This window comes from Sceloporus undulatus, chromosome 6 (genome assembly GCF_019175285.1).
Source record: "Sceloporus undulatus isolate JIND9_A2432 ecotype Alabama chromosome 6, SceUnd_v1.1, whole genome shotgun sequence".
NCBI classification, from domain to species: Eukaryota; Metazoa; Chordata; class Lepidosauria; order Squamata; family Phrynosomatidae; genus Sceloporus; species Sceloporus undulatus.
Genome location: NC_056527.1, coordinates 63,075,698 through 63,095,926, shown reverse-complemented (window position 1 = coordinate 63,095,926; position 20,229 = coordinate 63,075,698). Strand labels below are relative to the sequence as shown.

Here is a 20,229-nt window from a genome sequence, read left to right as displayed (position 1 = left end):
AGTTATATGCCCTAGTAGTATGACCCATCCTTTTCCATTCATGAATGATGAATGAGGGCATTTAAAAGAAAATGCTTTCTGTCACAACGTACAGTAGTTGCATTGCAGGGCAGTTGCGAGTTTTTGGAATACTGATGAGGTTCTTGAAGTGTTTGGCTGGGATGTTTCATGTGAAAAAGCAATAGATCTTTCCAATACAATTAAATCTTTTCACTGTATATGGATTCATTCATGATTGCTTTAAGAACAAAAGTTAAAGTCTGGGACTAAACTACACAAATAACTCTTGGATATTGTGACTAATCACACTTTTGTTTTTATGATATGGCTGTCTGTGTATCTATGTGTGTGTTTGAGAAAGGGGGGGCAGTATTTTCTATAAAGCATTTTTCACAGACACAATTTCAACAGGGTTAATAACCCTGTTTTGTCAGCCTTCCAAAATCACATTTTTCATCACTTATTGAACCTTGACTGTGAGATGAAAGATATAACCGGCTGATCCTTCTCTTTAATTGTTCTCCAATGATTCCATCTGTGGTCATTTAGTTATTGTTGGTTCTACCACTGTGTTAGGCCATCACAACAAGGATGGCACTATGGATCTTTCTTTCACTTATGATATGCAGTATTATTAGGGCATGTTTGTATTATAAAATAGTATATCCTTAATGTGAAATAATATACAGTGCACTTGCATCATATGTGGGAGTGCCTTACATGGCTTCCAGCATACGGTGGAAGCCACGCCGGGAGAAGCAGTGGTGTGTGCCGGATTAGGTAATGGCACATGTACCATGGGTACAAGCCCCATTATTTTAATGGGCCTTGAGCATCCTCAGAATATCTCTTATGAGGGAGGGTCCAGAACGGATCCTCCGTGTACGGGAAGGGACCACTGTATTAACATATAGGAAAAAGATCAACCATCACTTTTGTATTTTGCTTTTCAGAACACTTTTTTGAACATTTCATTTGCACAAAAACATTAGGTTTTATGCAGAAGACAATGTGTACAGAAAACTGTATTTTGCACAAAATGTGCTGTTTTTCTTGAAAAAACATCGGTTTTTGCACACACAAAAAGTCCAACAAAAAAATCTCAAAGTAATGAAATATGATTGAAAAATGTGCAGTGGCGTTTGTCATTTTTCTGAGCAGAATCAAAATAGTTGAAATTCTCTGTACTCATGTGTGAGAATGAAATATACTTTCCATTCCTAGTTCACACAATTCTAGTTATAGATACTAAGCAATCAAGGCCTTTTCCACCCAGAGGTTTTTAATTGCAGAATGTATATGTTTTTACCATTTCATTTTCAATTCATGACAATGTTTGTTCTCTCTGTCTCCTCCCCTCTCTCGCCACACACACACATATGCATACACAGTCAAGTAAACACAGGTCATTGTTTCATATTACCTCTTCACCGGGGATGAGACACACATGCATACTCTGCTTTCACTGTCTGATCCCTTGGAAACCTTCCACTCTTTGTCCTTCTCCAGCACCTGTTTGAGCTGCTTTTTTCCTGATATAATGCTTAGCACTCTTTGGAATTATTTTGTCTTCACCATCCTAAAAATAGATATGTGGGACAGTAGTGACAGTGAGTAGCACCCATGTCAGTGGAGCAATGAATCTACCCCATGATTTAATTTGAATTTTCAATAAGCTGCCCATAGTTCTGAACCTGTTTGAGAGCAAGAGTTGAGCATTTGGGTGGTTTGGTTAATGTCTGCTGTAAAACCTGGAGCAAATTCATTGCCCCGCTGAGACAGGAGACACAACCCACATGTGAAATGGGAGTGTTATTTGCAGCCCACTTCAGGTTGCTAAATGGGAAGCATTTTTCTCACTATCTGAAAATGTGTTGTTGTTTTTTAAAGACCTTTGTGTATCAGCTCAGCCCTTGTGGCAATTGGAGCATTCTAGTGGTAACACCTGGAACAAATGCAGCAGTAAAGTGTCAGTTTTTACTTAAAGCCAGCTGAACAAAAACACTTTACTCAAGCCTCTTTACAGCAATGATAGGTCCTTAACTGAATTATATGTTTTATTTGCAGAGGCATAGCCATGTTACAACAGGGTGGCACTGTAAAGACAAATAAATCTATTATGGCATAAGCCCTCATGGACCTTGCACATTTTATTTTCCTCTACTCTCACTGCTGTCTCTTACTGCTGCTCCCACCAACAGTTAGATTACATACTTGACAGTTTATGATTATACTTCAGCCTTCTGTGAGGTGGACTCTATTCCATGGAAACTAATGTCATAATACATTCCGGTTTTGTTTGAAGGGTTTTGTCACTAGATTCTTCAATATAGTATTTGTTTAGCAGAAAGGACCAACTTCTTTTATTAGATTTGTGAGTTTTTAACTACTAATGCATTTTTCTGAGCTAGTGTGCAAACAGAGAGATATGGTAAGCTAGCTAATGATGTTCTTTTGTTAGTGTGACAGCGTTTTCATCTATATTGTACTAAGTGTTGGCAGAGAGAGATACTGAATTTATTTGAATGTGTGAGGCTCCACAAAGGCACTGGCAAAGGTGTTTGTGCACTGAGAATTCCCTGAAGAAATCTGTAATTTAAAAACTGTTCTGGCACTTCACCCCATTGTGTATTTGGTTATGTTTGATGTGATGAGATGAAATAATTTCCCATCTAATGCTTAACTAATTGGTGTTTGCAGAGTGTGCTGAAAGTGTCAGCATAACATACTAAGTATTCTAAATGCTATGATGATTGGGAAGATCACAACAGGGCAAACACGCAGAGTATGTTAGGTTTTTATTATGTCATTTGCCTGACTACGGGCCCATACAGACAGGCCAAAATAAAGCTGCTTCGGGTCACTTTGGAGGTGTGCTATTTAAATCATGCATGTGTTCTAAGAGGCCAGAAGCTGCGCCAAAGCCATGCTCTACTCCTAAGGACTGGAGCGCAGCTTTGGCGCAGCTTCTGGCCTCTAAAGATGCATGTGTCATTTAAACAGCATACCTTCCAAGTTACCCAAAGCAGCTTTATTTTGGCCTGTCTGTAGGGGCCCTATGTTTCTCTAACTGTTCTTCTTGGCACCTCTTCTTTAACCATGAAATTAGGTTTAAGTAAAAAAATCAGTGTTTGGTTTTGTTCACCTCTCTTTATATGCTTTTGTGATTCTGCTAAGATACGGTGAACAGATTACAGATTACATACAAAGTGGACCAATACAAATTTGCAAGAAAGGGTTTGTCTCTGTTCCTTTTATTGATAATATTTTTTAAAGAATTATAGAACAAACAGAGATATGTGTATTCCATCTTCTAAGGGGCTTGCTTTTAAAAGTGTGGTTTTTGAGAATTTCAAATTCCATTTTGAATATTGCTTGCTCCTAATCAGTATAATAATGGCAGAAAACTTGGCATGGAGGAATGGGGCGGAAAGCACTAGGGGACAAAAATATGTAGCCCCATGCTGCACACCATAAAGCATGACCTCTGGTATCACTGTGAGGTTTATGTACTGGTGGTGATATACAATGATTGGGACTTCAGTTTCCAGTGCTCCGAAGTAGCACTGTAGATGCAGCAGTTAGCAGAGATTGGAATGGCTATTTTAATGTTCCCCCTCATTTATTTATTTATTCATTTGCTTTATTACCACCTTTCTCCCAGAAAAGGATCCAAGACAGCTCACAGATAAAATAGTTATAAAAATTTACAATAAAAATAATTAAAATCATAATGCTAAAGCCATATAAAATCACATAAAACATACAAAAGTTAAAAACATATATAGAGCACACACACACACACACACATTATAAAAACTTTCCTTAAAATGATTATATATTAAATGCCCGTTGAATAAAAGTGTCTTTGCCTGCCAGCAAAAAGAAAGCAGGGAGGAGCCAGTCTTTCATTCATGAGAGAGAGTTCCAAAGGATGAGAGCAGCCACTGAGAAGGCTCTCTGATGTCCTCACCAAAGGAGCCCGTGATGGTGGTGGGACCAAGATAATGTATTCCCGGGCAGATCTAAGAACACTTGCAGGTCGGTATGGGGAGATATGGTCTCTCAAATAGTCTGGACCTAAGCGATATAAGGTTTTATAGGTCATGACAAGCACTTTGAACTGTGTCTGGAAACTAACTGCTTGACACCGAAGACGTTTCAACAAGAAAATTATATGCTCCCTATAACTGGCTCTGGTCAGCATTCTGAGTTCTCCATTTTGAATCCGCAGAAGTTTCCAAACAGTATCCAAAGGCAGCCGTACATAGATCATGTTACATTGGATGGTGTCCAATAGGCATACAGAATGTAATCAATGCATATGTCACCGAAGCCAAATCTGATGTTTCAAGGAACAGGCACAGCTGGCACACTAGCAAATCCACTCCTAGCCATTGCTGAAACTTGAGCATCCAGACTCAGAGTTGAGTCCAGGAGAAAACCCAAGCTGTGAGCCTGAGATTTCAGAGAAAATGTAACCCCAGAGGTACCTATTCCCTGACGTGCCTTTCAACTAAACAGGAGGCGCTCTGTCCTGTTTAGATTAAGTTTCAATTTATTTGCCCTTATTCAGTACTTTACTAACAGCAGACATTGGTTCAGTACATCAACAACTTCCTTGGAGTTGGTTGTCATCTGTGTACTGGTGACGCCATACCACAAAACTTCGTATGTCTTCTACTAGTGGTTTCATGTAGATATTAAAGAACATGGGGGACAAAACAGAACCCTGTGGGACTCCATAGGCCAGTGGCCAGGAAGTCAAACAGGAGTCTCCCAACACCATCTTTTGAGTTCGCCCCTCCAAGAAAGATCGGTACCATCTCATAACAGTGCCCCCAAATCCCATCTTAGATAGACAACCCAGAAGAATGTCATGTTTGATGGTATAAATAGCCACCAAGAGGTCCAGCAGGACTAACAGGGACACCCTCCCCCTATCCAGTTCTCTGTGTAGGTTATCTACCAAGGAGACCAAAACTGTCTCCATCTCATAGCCAAGTATGAAGCTGGATTGAAATGGATTTAGAAACCCCTGGAGTCCAGAACCTTGCTCAAGAATGGAATATTAGAACTACCTGTCTATTATTCAGAATGGTGGGATCAGGGAGGGGGGTAGTAACAGCTTCACCACAGCCTCCTTTAAGCAGGATGGGAACTTCCCTAGGCCCAGTGAAGCATTCACCACTCCTCTTATCCACTTGGCCAATTCCCCTTTAACTACTTTCAGGAGTCAGGGAGGACAAGGATCCAATATATATGTAGTGGCCCTCACTTCTCCATGGATCCTGTCCACGTCCTCAAGCTGCATAAATTGAAACATATCAAATAATATAGGACAAACAGATGGCAAGATTACATCCACTGGACCTGTCTCAGTTATAGCATCCAAATGATTTTCTCTGCAAACTATCTTGCAAATTCTTCACAGTGAGCTGTCGAGTGGGTCTTTATTTTCTTCTTGTGGGCCAGAGTATAAAAGGTTTTGTCTACTCAAGACAGCTCCACTGGACAACACTGTGCAGATGCAATGGTGGCAAACAAACTGGCGTAGATCTTCTAATGAGTTCTAATCCATGTTTGGTTGGATTCTCTCTGAGTCTTCCATCATCATTGGTCTAGTCTCTTCCCCATTAATTTCATCATCACTAGCTCATTTAGTAAACCAGGGGGCTTGTTTGGCTCCACTTCATGGAAGGAAACACTTAGGGACAATCATGCCCACTACCCAGGCCATTGCCCTGTTCCAGAGATTAGCCAGTGTTTCAACAGGATCACCTGCCAAGGCAACAAGAAACTCCTGAAGAGCCATCAGGAATCTGTCTGGGTCCATACATCTGGATCCGTAAGTATAATATGCAGTTATCCTGCACATGTTTTTGAAATCTACCAGATGTACCTACAGAGAAAAGAATTTCTGAATTGTGAATTAACCGTTTCTCTTAGTGAACTCCACATAGTCATCCTTAACAATGTTGCTAGGCTGTCAGATTTTTCAAACAGAATGTGCAATGCATTTCCACAAGCCAAACCCTGCATTCACTTTGATGTTTCTCACTTGAAATACCCTATTAGCTCCCTCCCCCATTTCCCTGGCAAATATATTTTTAACAATTATATCAAGAGTAAATTCAATCATTCTACTAGTTTGTGTGCAGTGTGGACAGGGAGTTCAGAAGTATTCTTAAAGAACTTGCTACTGGGCAGAGGATTTTGTATGACTAACCTGCTCTGAGAATTCTCCTAGACAAGAACCGATTTATAATAACAGCTGGGATTCTTGGATGCCCTGCTTATGCCTTGAGGACACTCAGATTTAATGAGTCCCTGGGCTACCCCAGCCAACTTGTTTCTTTGGGCATCTGTTTTGGAAGCTGTGTACGTGAGTCTCTGGCCTCCTTAGCAGATGAGCCAAGCTACAGAATCACTGCAGGCATTCTTACACAAGAACTAGTTGGTGCCTCTGCACCAAGCATAGGAATATTTTCTTTGTCTCATTTGATATACAGTAGTATACTGCCATCCATTCAAATAAGTATGTGGTTAGGGAATAATATTGCATAATTTTAGACCCAAACTCAACTTCTCCATTGTCTGCTTGTTGGACTGCCTCAACTACATATAAACCTCTACACAATCTATAGGTTGCAACGTTGATGTAAACACATAATACGGTGTAGGATAACCCACCAGTTTTGGCCTCTATATATTAGGCCCTAAATTCAAAGGTCATTGCTAGATGGGAGACTTCCAAGAAGGCAGAATGAGAAATATATGATGATCCTGCCTTCCTCTTAAAGTTACCCAGGTGTTTCCCACTGTCAGTTAAGTAAATAAATAAATGTCTCCCCCAATTTTTTATTTTAGCAGTGACCATACCTAGCTCCCCAAACCAGCACAAACCCTTCCATTAGGCACAGTGAGGTGGTTGTCTCAAGGATGAGGAATACTGTGAGAACGCAGTTAGTTATCAGTCATTCAGTTTACATTTATTGTGTTTTTACTGGTAGGGATGCTGAGAGGTGCTTGTGATATTTTTGGTTCAGTGTGTCAAAATTAACCTAGCTCAGTTTGGATTAGCAATAGAAAGAATATTCAAAAATATTCCAAAAATGGTTGAAAAACATGTTTTTTCTGTTGCTGAAACACTGATGAGAAGAATCCTAGATTGATGGAAATATTTGCAGTTTGGGATTTAATTCTGCACAAAATTTGTTTTGCACAAAAATCAGCATTTTATGTGTGTAAAATTATATTTTAATGCAGAAATATTTAATCATATGCAGAAAATGCTATTTTTTGTGCAGAAAATGATATCATAGAATCATAGAGTTGGAAGAGACCACTAGGGCCACCCAGTCCAACCCCCTGCCATGCAGGAAATCCAATCAAAGCATCCCCAATAGATGACCATCTAGCCTCTGCTTAAAGACCTCCAAGGAAGGAGACTCCACTACACTCCAAGGGACTTTGTTCCACTGTCGAACAGCCCTTACTGTCAGGAAGTTCTTCCTAATGTTGAGGTGGAATCTCTTTTCCTGTAGTTTGCATCCATTGTTCCAGGTCCTGTTCTCTGGAGCAGCAGAAAACAAGCTTACTCCCTCCTCAATATGACTCCCTTTCAAATATTTAAACAGGGCTATCATATCAGCTCTTAAGCTTCTCTTCTCCAGGCTAAACATCCCTAGCTCCCTGAGTCATTCCTCATAGGGCAAGGTTTCCAGACCTTTCACCATTTTAGTCGCCCTCCTTTGGACACACTCCAGTTTCTCAATGTCCTTTTTGAATTGTGGTGCATATTGGGGAATTTATTCTGTATAAAATCCACACATGATTAATTTGCATAGAAAACTGCCTTTTTTTGTGGTGAAAGCAGAATATTCTGAAATATTTCTCTGTGCAGAAAATGCTGATTTCTGCACAAAATGACCATGTTTGAATTTGGCTCATTATAAATCCCAAATTGCAAAAATAGCTGTTTTTCTCAGAATGGGAATAAAATTGCTTAAATTGCTTCTGGCTGCCTTTGAGAAGAAACCTAGTGAAGAATTACATCTCTAGTTTGGATACTCTGCAGCTTGAGTGGTACGGGGTGGACATTGCTCCTGGTCTCCCAAAAATTGGCAACCATTCCTTCCTTCCATTGGAGTTTCAGTCTGGGTGCAAGAGTTCTCCCAGATATCCTGAACAGCAAAGTATCACTTAAATGTCACTGGACAAAAGTTGCTCATTGTGACTTCCAGATCCAAACATCTAATGTGCAAAGCCTGCTCCCTAAGTGGGCTTCCTTATCCACCAACCCGTGAGGTTTCTTCAGCTCTAGAGTATAAATGAAAAGCATAATGCAAAACATCCATGAAATGTTTTTGACCCACTCTACCACATCTGAAACAGTAGCATTGTAATGTGGGTTTGCCAAGTTCTTAACTATCCTTTGGTTTTTATTGACAGCACTAAAAAGAGTTGGCTTACCAAGGCTGGCTACATTTGGCTGGTCGGTTGCATTTCTCCCCCTTTCCTCATTTTTTCCTAACTAGATCAAACTGATACAGATAGAGTAATGTTTATGACCTGTTACCAACTTTACTTTTTGTGGATGTGAATTTTAAGCCCTAAAAGACCTCCTTGAGTGATTAAATATTAATTTTCATAAGCTAATTCACACAAAATAATTTACTAAATCTCTGCATGTTATTCCATGTCCTCCACGTATTAGTCACAAATACCATCTCCATTAATTTTGAGATGTTTGCACAAAGTGCATCTTAAATATTTGGTCAAAAATTTAGTTAAATACAGTGGGTTGGATCCAGACTTTGGCATAACAGATCATTTAAATCATAGGAATCCAGTTACTACTTAGTAACTTAAGTAACTTAGTAACTAGTCTAAGTATGATTAAGTTTAGATTAAATCCTGTGTGACTACACACAATACCTCTTGGATAATTATGGATAAATTTTAGCACATGGAAATATCAATTTGTAACAGGGCTGAAGCAGAGCAGTATAAAAAGCTGGCTTTCAGCCAGCTTGGAAATATGGAGTACAGACAACACACTCCCCTAACATGCCCAGAAGCTGGCTTCAATCTACCTGGCTGCCCATACATGGACTGGCTTCCAGGAGCTCTGGCAGCGCAGCATTTACATGCTGCACTCTGCTGGAGCACCTTAAAGCCAGCTTCTGGTCATGGCAAGCAGGAAAAGCCACCTTTTTGCTGTCTGAAAAAGGAGCGACTCTTTGCCACTCCTTTTTCGGGCAGCTTCAAGGCGGATTGGGGCCACGGTGTGTGGTTGCCGCAGCCCCAATCTGCCTTTGGAAGGAGAAGCCTGTTTCGCCCCTCAGTGTATGCATTTTTAGACCATCACCTTGAATAATTCAAGGCAGCATCTGTGCTTTAGAACTGTCTCTCCTTCTTGGCTTGCTTTGCTGCATTCTCCATCTGTTCATTTATTTTATCTTTTTTCAATTCTCCTAGTGCTGCTTGCTTGTAAAATCACTTGTCCTTCTCTATTATTTTTGTTTCTGCTGGTCATATGAAATAGTGGCCTTTTCTGTAAAGTCATTTTTAATCTCCATCTTTTCCAGGGTTCTTAGGTGAAGATCAGAAGAGCCTGGGGGAAAAAGAGCAGGAAATTAACAAATTTGCAGTCTTAATCATGAAATCTTAATCCATGTTTTGAATTAGTTGTGTCTTGGGATATTGATGCTGCTGGGATCAAATGTTTGCAAGGACGATTGTGAAGTTACCCATCAGGTGATAAGGTGTCAACTAATGTATATTTCATCTTCACTGCTTAGTTGTGCCCATATGTGATGTATATAGATCATATAACTTGCCAAGGGGCTATTCTCTTTGTGATGAGAGAAGTAAAATACATACCTTGCCAGTAGCAGTATGAAACAAGCCAAGCCATGCAATGAGTGTGTAGCTTGACAGGTCACAAACATTGCAAGTCTGCTCTGGTTTGTGCTTACACATTATTTTCTACGAGGCATGGATTAACTCCAAGGTCCACTGCCTATCTCTTCATTCCTCTCCAATTACTACAAAGGTTGACCACATGCCCTAATGTTCAGTGAATGGTCCTCCGTTTGAAAATGTCATCTTTTTAAACATTTCTTCTAACACCAGGTCAAGATAAGAGTGGTAAAATGGGAGAGCAGTAGCCTTGAAATTGTCTGGCAATAGTTAGGCCAAGAAGAGCAAAATGAGCAAGTTGACAGGTCATCCAGTCACAGTCTTCCTTACTATAGTCAGATGTATTGCATTTCTGCTTAAATTATAGTGATTTCTACATTTGCATCCATACCTATAGGTTAGGATGTTGATATCATATGTAAATTCTGTTTTGAGAGTAATGTAATTCTTCTTCTTTTTAGTAATATATAAATAGTCGCTCTCTTTGAAACTGAATCTTATCATGCGATTAAGGCCCTGACCTTCACTGTTAAGTTGAAGGCTTTCATGGCCAGCATCCATAGTTTTTTATGCGTTTTTCGGGCTAGGTGGCCATAGTCGCCTAGCCCAAAATGGCCAATAGCCCGAAAAACCCACAAAAACCCTGACTTTCATCGTTTGAGCAGTCTTATTCAAGGAAACACATGGTTTAAGGTTCTGTCTTTGGGAAATGTGCTGTAGATATCTTGTCTGTATTGTGGACAATTATTCTCCTTGTCTGTTTATATAACTGCACAAAGCTGCTTTCTGTGAAGGGCCATAGCTCAATTGTTGCATACAGGAAGACCCAGGTTCAAGCCCTGGCATGTTCAGGTACCGCTGGAAAAGACTCCATCGAAAGCCCTGTCAAGCTGCTGAAAGGCAGTGAAGACAATACAAAGCTAGGTGGAGCTAGATATCCTGTGTTGAGCAATGGGTTGGAGTCAATGGCCCATATTGCTGTATACAGTGCGCCTACTCCATACATGGGTGCACCATGCATGGCTTCCACTTTGCCACTGTGAACACAAGCCCCATTCTATTGGATCCCCCGCGTAAGGAGAGGCTCCACTGTGCCAAAAATATAACAATTCTGACTATTTTTATTCATCTATCTAAGGCCAAACACCATCCAGACAAGCGAGGGAAGGACATCCTATACAAGCTGGAAAGTGATTCTATATTGGAGTACCATATGTTCTCTTTTACGTATCCTGATCATCACAGTGATCAGTGGTTTGAAAAGAACTCCCCCCCCCTCGCAAAAAAAATGGTACCCTGAATCTATGCAGCCTGGATGCTTCAACCAGCAATATTTTTCTGTTAAGTCTGAGTATGCAAGAAACTTCTGGCTCTGCTCATGAAATGAAGCATGCAGATAGGTTGGTAGGGATTGGTTCAGCTGTTGTTGATGTCACATTGACTACTGTGGTGTAAAGGAAACCATGGCAGCAACAATAGGTTGCTTGCAGGGCATGTTTGTCAATGTGAACAAGTCAGCAGTGTTGTGTAAAGAATGTTGATCTCCTGAGACAGCCTGCATGGATCAGGGAATAGGGGAAGGGGTGATCTGTGAAAGTAATGTAAGTTGTTATTGTTCAGATGAGATTTATTTATTTATAATAAATAGATGATTATAATGTTTATATTTTTAATAACGGTTATATTATGATTTATAATGATTTGCCACTGTCTTTCCCTGAGGCTGAGAACATGTGACTTGCCCCCAGTCACTCAGTGGGTTTCATGCCCAAGTGCGGAAACTAGACAGGATTATAAATCAACATTAAAATAAAGTTCAAAATACTTTAGAAAACAGGCAGTTTTTTAATTCAGATTTTAAAATAGTGAAGGAAGGAGCAGTCTGAGATGTATAAGGAGGCGATTCCAAGAGCATAGAGCAGTGAGTGAGAAAGGATGAAGTCGAGCCAAGGAAGGAGAAACCCATGGTTGGGTTAGAAGTGAGTGAAATTGTGATGTCTATGGAGCAAGTGAGTGAGCAGTATTGGACTATCTTCTCCTTTTTGAAATTTCGCAGTGACTTTTTTGGCAATTGATACTTGTATGATTTTTGATACACAAGAAGTACAACTTTTTCTTTTATTTTTTACCTATTAGAACGGATGTGGCTTTATGCTTGACTTAGCAGTATGCTACTCTTAAAACTAACTGAACAAAACAAACGTCATGTATGAGGAGCTGGAATTTTTGCAACCTGTGCAACAAATGTTATGTATGATGAGTTGGTGGGGTGTGTGTGTCCAAATGAGCCAGTTATTACCCCTGTCTTTTCCTTCACATCGCATTCAGAATCTCCCAGTAAATTATTTCTTGGTTCACATGCAACATTATCTGCAAAAAATGATCAGTGTGTTTTCCACTTAACATCCTATTTCAAGTAATTGAACTTTCTGTTCCAGTGCAATAAAAATGACCAAATTAAATACTATCATTCCATTTTTGTGCGCTGCTTATAACTCTGTCTCAATGACCTTTTCTGATTTTAAATAATGGCATTTTGAAGTAGGGGGAAAATTTGCTTCAGAATTACTGCCTTACAGACTGATGATAGTTTCTATTCCTGATGAATTTAGCATGTTTTATGCACTGTGTATTTTGTAGAGAGTTGTCTGCAGTGTACATAAAAAAATAATTATAGTGGTAGGAATTTTCAAAGTAATATTCTCATCTAATAATTCTTTTCTTCCCACCTGAAAAAAAAGTTAGTTTATTCTTCAAAATACAATTTTTAGACATTCTTTTATTTTTAAAAAAATTCCCAGAAAACTGCTGTATTTTCATCCTATCATTTCTCGAAGGATCTTTAAGCCCTTCCCACTTAGTCTTTTACCGGTGGTGGTGAAATGCAGACCTTAGCTTCAGAGAAAGAAATGTTTGGGACACCTTCAGACTATTCTTCATGAATTATAGAAATGCATAATAGAGTAGCTCTATTTAGAAATTTTCTGACCGCAAGCTAACAGAACATGGAAGACAAGCAGGCCCTGTCCCAAGTGTGCCACATCACACACACACCAGCTTCACCTCAGTCTTCCTATGCTGGGTGAGAGGGTCTGAAGTGGAATTTTTCATAAGTACAGTAATAATCCTACCCACAATTTGTAATGTCTTCTAGTTTCAGGGAGGATTCTAAAGCATTTAGAAACACAAGGAGTTTCCTTCCAGCAAGTGGAACAATCTAGCTCAGTGGTTCCCAACCTGTGGGTCGGGACCCCATTGGGGGTTGAATGACCCTTTCACAGGGGTTGCCTAAGACCATCAGAAAACACATATTTGGATATAGCAATGAAAATAAGTGTATGGTTGGGGGTCACCACAACATGAGGAACTGTATTAAAGGGTCACAGCATTAGAAAGGCTGGGAACCACTGATCTAGCTAGAGCTGGTACATGTGGGATTATTTAAGATGTTGGTTGGTACCTGTATATGTATATGGACCCACTCCTCCATCCGTGAGTTCTGCTAGTGTCTCCATATCTCTAATAAGCATTTTTAAAATACAGAACACTCAAGTAACACACGCTTCAGTACTTTAGAAAATATAATAATATGTTTTAACAGTTTCATATGTGAATAGCAGCTTTTTATTGCAATTTGTACCTGATTTAACCTTATTAGTTTAATGACACAGCTATCACAACATATAGAGTCCTTTTGAGTTCGTGTTACTTGACTTTAATCCAATGTAAAATTATTTTCTTTAAAAACAGTTGAAAACTGAATCAACGAGCTTTTTAAATCAAACTAGCCATATCTACTTTGATATTCTAAACATGAATTCTGCTGTTTTGGTTTTGAAAAATTAAAAGATTATGTGAAAATTGTAGCACCTGAAATAATTAAATAGTTCAAATACAGGGGTCACTTGAGATATTATTTGAGCTCTAACTCCGAACTTGCTAGAGTCAGTGATATCAAAGGATTGTAGCATCAGAGAAGCTAATGACAATCTCAACACATGGCAGTATTTGTACAGATACACTGTCATCCTAGGATTTTTTGTATACCACAACTGCCTTAGAATAGTGTATCAGGTTTCTATCCATCCTCCATCACCTTATTCACATCCTGCCTTTTTCTCAGACAGGGACTCACGAAAGCTTACAAAAAGGCAGAAAATGCAATAGACACATACAGTTAAAAATACTGAATTTTTGCCTTTGTTATAGTTCTGCATAATTTATGAGCCAGTCATCTGGACAGATTGGATATAGATAGATAGGACAAAGAAATGTAGATTGACATATGCTGGGAGCATCTTCCCCAAAACCTGAAGCCAACATTGCAGTCTGCTGTGAAATGGAATTTGGCTAAGATAAAGAGGTTCTGCCTCTTCCTCTTTGGCAGCTCGCAATGACTGAGTGAGGCATGGGCAGTTGGTTAATGGGCTGAATCAATCATGAGACAACATGTCCAAGTAATTCTACTTTCTGCCTAGGCAGCTGAGGGCATCCAGATCTGCTGCTGACTGAAACCTATACTGTTTTTCAGCCCCAGAAAATATAAGTTCTGCCACTCAGAGGACAAGCTGTTTTGATGTGAATTGATAGCTGGCTATTCTTAGGAAACTCAAAGTGTCTTAATAGTCCCTCTTCCCCTGCTTGATAAAAATTTATGTTTAAGTAGAGCACAGAACAAATATCAAACATAAGTAAGAGTAACCTTTTTTAGAGAAAGCAACAAAAAAAGGTTGATGTCCTAAATCTGTAAAACTGGAACCATATGGCAGAGCTTAAAGAAATGGGTAGAAATATATAGGAAACAGATATTTTGTGAGAATTCCATATTTAAGAAGGACATTATTCTGCAAGACAGAAATTACCTAAGTGCCAACTGTGAAGAGTAGATGTTACTTCATTTGCCTTCCTGAACTCATAGTGTTCAAAAGCAAGAAAATGTGAAGAGTTTATTGAGGACCATTAGAAAACACAGATTTTAACATAGTTCCAGAGAATAGCTTCAATTTCTTCTCAGGATGATTTGTACTGAATTTGTTTTCCTTTGGGCTTGGTGTTCCAAGTACTTAAAAGTAGTTGTTGGTGTTGTATGCCTTCTAGTCTTTTCTGATTCATGGTGACCTTAAGGCAAACATATTGTGGGATTTCAAACTACTATACCACACTGGCTCCACTTAACAGCATTAGCTATATTTAATACTGGGGGAAATGCATCCTGCTGTTGTGTGCATTTATCTATCTTTTCCTTACAGGAATTCTAGTTCTGCATGCAGTGTGTGCTTATTTTATATCATTAAAAAAATGAATGTATTGCCTCATGCAAAAATCTGCATAGGCAATGTTTAAAAATGAAACGTTAAAGTCTATGAAATAAAATACCTCCTAAATTGGAAAATAAATCTTTGGAAATGTTAAGACCGTGATATGTTTTATGCTAGAGTCATCTGATCAAGTTTTCTGAGTGATTACCCCTTTTCATTCTGTATGGTAGATAGTGGATTCCACATTTGAGTTTCTTCACCTCTCTCCCCCATATACGCATAAAATGCTAGTATATTATCCATTCTCCCTAATATTCAGCTTAAATGTAAAAGGATTGTTTTTGTTTTTAATGAGAGAACATTGAATGGAGCAATTCCTCATCAGCACACGCAAACAAATCTTAATCTTTGTTGGTGTTGACTAGGCCATAAAGTTTGGCCACTGTGCAACAGAAAGGCATTCCATTGTTTGTACTTTAATTTATATTAAATAATAATAATAATTATTATTATTATTATTATTATTCTATCTTGCATCTTCAAAAAAGCAGCATTTGATAGTTAAGAGCATCTGTTTCCTCCCCATTTTTCATCCTGCAACCCCTCAACTGTTCTGTGTGCTACAGGAGAGCATTAATGCCCCTACCACAAGAACAATGTCTTCTTTGTGTTGGCTAAGTAGGATTCTGAGGTACCATTTTTAAAAAACATTCTGAAGTTCCAGATTTTAAATACAGTGAGCCCTTGGTAGAGTGGCTAGGGTTTGGTTCCAGGAATCCCCGTGGGTACCAAAATCCATGGATGCACAAGTCTCATTCAACATAATGGTGCAGTAGAATGGTGTCTCTTATATAAAATGGCGAAATCTACTGAGAAAAGCCCTACTAAGAGCCTGCTTAAAAATTAAAACAGGTTTCTATCAAGGATTCCCCAGGTGGGTATCACCTCAGGAAGCATTGCTAAACAGATACAAATTAACAAACATTTGGTTAAGATATGATGGTATCATAAAAACTTACACATATGATGGGAAATTAGAAATAAAAGCAAGTTTGAGTACAAAAAAACACTGGTGATTATATTAACAACTACAGGAAATATTCAAACCCAGTAAAAAATGATCAAGGTCTATACATTCAAAAAAATGAGATAGACATAATAATACTAGAAGATAAGCCAAAATAAATCTCTAAGCTATATAAAATTATTTTAGAAAGGAAGCTCAAGCAAAAATTAATCAAAGAATACATGCTAAGATGGGTCAGAGATATTGGAAAGGGAATTCATTTAGACGGTTGGTGCCAAGCAAGACAATGCACTCATAAATTCACTAAAACCCAAAACATCAGAGATAATTTTTTCAAAATGGAAACCAGATAGCATTTAACACCAGCCAGGCTGGCCAAAATTTACAAAAATGGCAATCCCATTTGTTGGCAATGTCAGGAAAATACCAGTTCTTGGTTCCACGTGTGGTAGACATGTCCGGTGGTGGAGAAGTTTAAAACACTTCACAACACAATCTGTAAGATGTTGGACATATTCTTTGCACTCCCCTGGAACTGTATCTCCTCAGCATGTTAGATAGTATGCGTACAAAGGACAGGTCTAAGTACTGGAAACTCATCCTGTGTATGGCATCAATGGCAAGAATTTGTCTTTCACAAAAAATCAAAATCTGATGAAATACCTTCAGTTGAGAGCTGACTATTTAAAATGTTGGAAGCCTCTGAAATGGATAAGATATTGAACGTAATTGACACATACTCTTATGAAAAGCAAATGAAATACTGGCAGGCTTTCTTAGCATACTGTGAAGAAACCTGGAGCTGTACAAATCAGGAAAGTTAAGAATAGAATCTAGAATTATAACCTCAGTGGAAAATAATTTCTTAAGAACATACAACATGCTAAAGAATTTGAGACACTCATTAATATAAAATGAAAAGAAGTGGTTAATTATAATTTAGCAATTCACACCATTTAAGCAAAGTATTTGGAAGACATATGATTTATATTTAAGGACTAAATTTAACAGAAAAGTTTTTAAAATGTAAATTGGTTATTTATACTATATAAGATGGAGGAGGGGGGAAAGGGAATGCACTGTAATTTTGTATCACTACATTGCTATTTTGGTGTTTTTTTAATAATAGGATTTTAAAAAATAAAATAAAATGGCAAAATCAAGGTTTGTTTTTCTATTTATTTATATTTGTTAAAATATTTTCAAGCCATGGATGCTTGAATCTGTGGATTAAGAACCCATGGATATGGAGGGCTGATTGTATGAATCTGTTTCTACTAAATCTTGAGATAATCCCCAGAGAACTAGTAAAGAAAACACTAGTGTCCTGCTTTGACTTGTTGTTGATACTATTAAGACCAGGAATTTCTTGAACCTAAAAAGCTCCTCTGTTTTTTTGTTTACTCTGCCTTTGTAAGAGAGATCACCGAGGAGCTCATCCTGTGAGGTTTGGGGATTTTGTTTTTGTTTTCAAAAAAGAACCTTGATGTCTCAAGGCCATAGCCCAGTTTCAAACCCTTGTATGCATGGCACCGTTTCAAAAGCTTTGTTTTATTTTGCTTATGCTTAATGGAGGTTGATGACAACTACAAGTTCCCCGTGGGATTTGCTACTGTTGTGTTCAATTATAGACCGAAGGTCTGATGATCAGAAATGCTGCTCAGTCACAGCTGCACTCAGAATGAATGGAAATGGAAGGTTCCATGTTCCCTGGAAAATGAGACCCTTGACACCACTCATTTAATTTAATGACTCAGACTTGACTTGTAGATTGAAGCCAATGACTTTCATAACTCTCTTTGAGTATCCAGCCATGGAAAAGAATGAAGTGTTATTGGGCCTGGTCTATTAAATTAACTTGTACCTTAGCCACGTAACTGAAAGAAATTGATTAGATTTTAATCTTCCTGATAACATGAGTTAGAATCCATACTTGGAAGGAAACTCCATGCTTCCACTTTGCAGGACCTCCATGTAACAACATGGGTATACCTCTGTAACACCCAAAACAGAGGTAAAGTGAATGCATCAAATGTAGGCAAGCTTAATGTTTCCAGTAAATTATATCCTTTCCCATCCGCATGCTCCTCCCACTTGTTCCGACAGGCAAGAATAGCTTTTTGAGAGTCTCCACCTGCCTTCTGCTCCAATAGGAGACACCCACCTTCCTTCCATTTTGCTTCTCTCTTTTCTGCTTTCCTTCCTGCTTTGACCTCCAGCACCTTAGTGTTTCCAAAATGTGCTTTGGCAGGAGATTCTTGCCATGGCCAAGTAGGTGGATTCATGTGATTTACTGGGCCTGGTAGAGTTCTCTCTTATAGTCCAGCATTGCACTTCTCTTTGTTACCATATTTATTCCAGGGGGAAAATAAAGCATTTTATGGCATACTGTGGATGCTCAACCAAGATCTAACTCAAAAAATGAATGCAAGGGATAAAGCATTTGAGGAACAGAATAGGCAGGTGTTAGGCGTTAGGCTCTTCCCCAAATGTCAATTTGCCTTTGCAGATGAACTTACCCATTCATAAGTCTGGTGACATGAATAAAACAATGTAACCGATTCTTCCCTAATAGCTACAGTCACGATGACCACCATCACTGCTCCTATCAGATCTAGCTGATTGGCTCACTTCTGATCTAGTTCATTGTTCCTTATTTTCTGGAGAGGTATCTTGATTATGTTTGCTGATTTTCAAATTGTACTAACTGCCCTCTGTTATGTCAAATATATTGCTGGCCTGTTTGATTCCTGAACAGAGATGGGAATTGTGGTGTATTCCAGATATTATTGAACTGCAATTCCCATAAGGTCCAGCTAACATAGCTAACAGTAAGGAGTGCTGGAGGTTGCAGTTCCATGATATCTAGAGGACCCCACAATTCCTACCCCTATTCTAGAAACATCCATTTTTCACTACTTTATTCATATTTTTTTCTTTTACATATTTATTTTTAGCCAGTGAGACCTGCAATGATTTCCACCCAATGTTCTTCACGCATGACAGATCTTTTGAAGAATTCTTCTGTATCTGCATCCAGCTCTTGAATAAGACATGGAAAGAGATGAGAGCAACCTCTGAAGACTTCAACAAGGCAAGATTATTGGGAATGGAGCATTATGTAACATATCTCTCTTTTTTATCTTAGCTTATAATTTCTCTAATTTTATGTACATCTCTGGGTTAGTTAAATGTAATTCAGATGTTTTTCTCTCATGTGATCATTCCTGCTTAAAGATGGGCAGGCAATAATTATTTATTTGAACCTATCATTCCATCAGAGTTGTTCTGCACATGGAGAATCTACCAGTAGGAAAGCTTTTTGGTTTTTCCTAAGACACAAGTAAGTTGTGTTAGGAATGTACTTTTAAAAGAAATTGATCTCTTATGTACAAATTTGACTCCAATGTTGTACAGTTCAGTCAGAGGATTATACCATATGCCTTCCTGATAATTTGAATTGCCTTTATTAAAGAAAGAACTAACATTTACTTGGGGCAAAAGCATACATTTTAAAATTTGAATTTCACCCCACCATTTGACAGAAATGGGATAAAACATTGTTTCCATATCACTTAATACTATTTTAGCCTCTGAAATTCTAAATTACTAAATGGAAATATTGCAACAATATTTTTGTGTGGCTTTTTCCTTTAGTTGCAAAGGCTAGTATGTTGAACTTTAAGTAGTATTACTGTATATACTCATGTATAAGTCTAGAAATTTAGGTCAAAAAATTGACCCAAAAAACCTGAGTCGACTTATCCATGGGTCAATGTAAGTACTGTACCTTAACTCTTCTTTAAAAGAAGAAACCATCCCCTGGTGAAAAGCAAGAGTATAATCTGTCCTGGAAGCATTGACTCCCTCTTACTCTCTCATCCATCCAGCCTTAAGACTGAGCACAAAGAGTTATGTCTGCTGGAATTTTGTAAATTCTTTGACATTGTTTTGCTTTGCTTCATCTTTTAGCTCCTTTGCTATGTGCCCCTAAGTCTTACCCTCGACTTATCCACG

General features: G+C 38.5%; 1 protein-coding gene across 5 annotated transcripts in view; it reads left to right on the top strand.

The window, feature by feature from the left end:
- Positions 1 to 20,229, top strand: part of ELMO1 (engulfment and cell motility 1) — a 376,239-nt gene that overhangs the window by 255,795 nt on the left and 100,215 nt on the right. For all 5 annotated transcript variants that reach the window (XM_042475479.1, XM_042475477.1, XM_042475480.1 and 2 more), the window contains one exon: positions 19,170 to 19,306. In XM_042475479.1, coding sequence (XP_042331413.1) covers positions 19,170 to 19,306 — 137 coding nt within the window. The remainder of the gene's footprint in view (positions 1 to 19,169; positions 19,307 to 20,229) is intronic.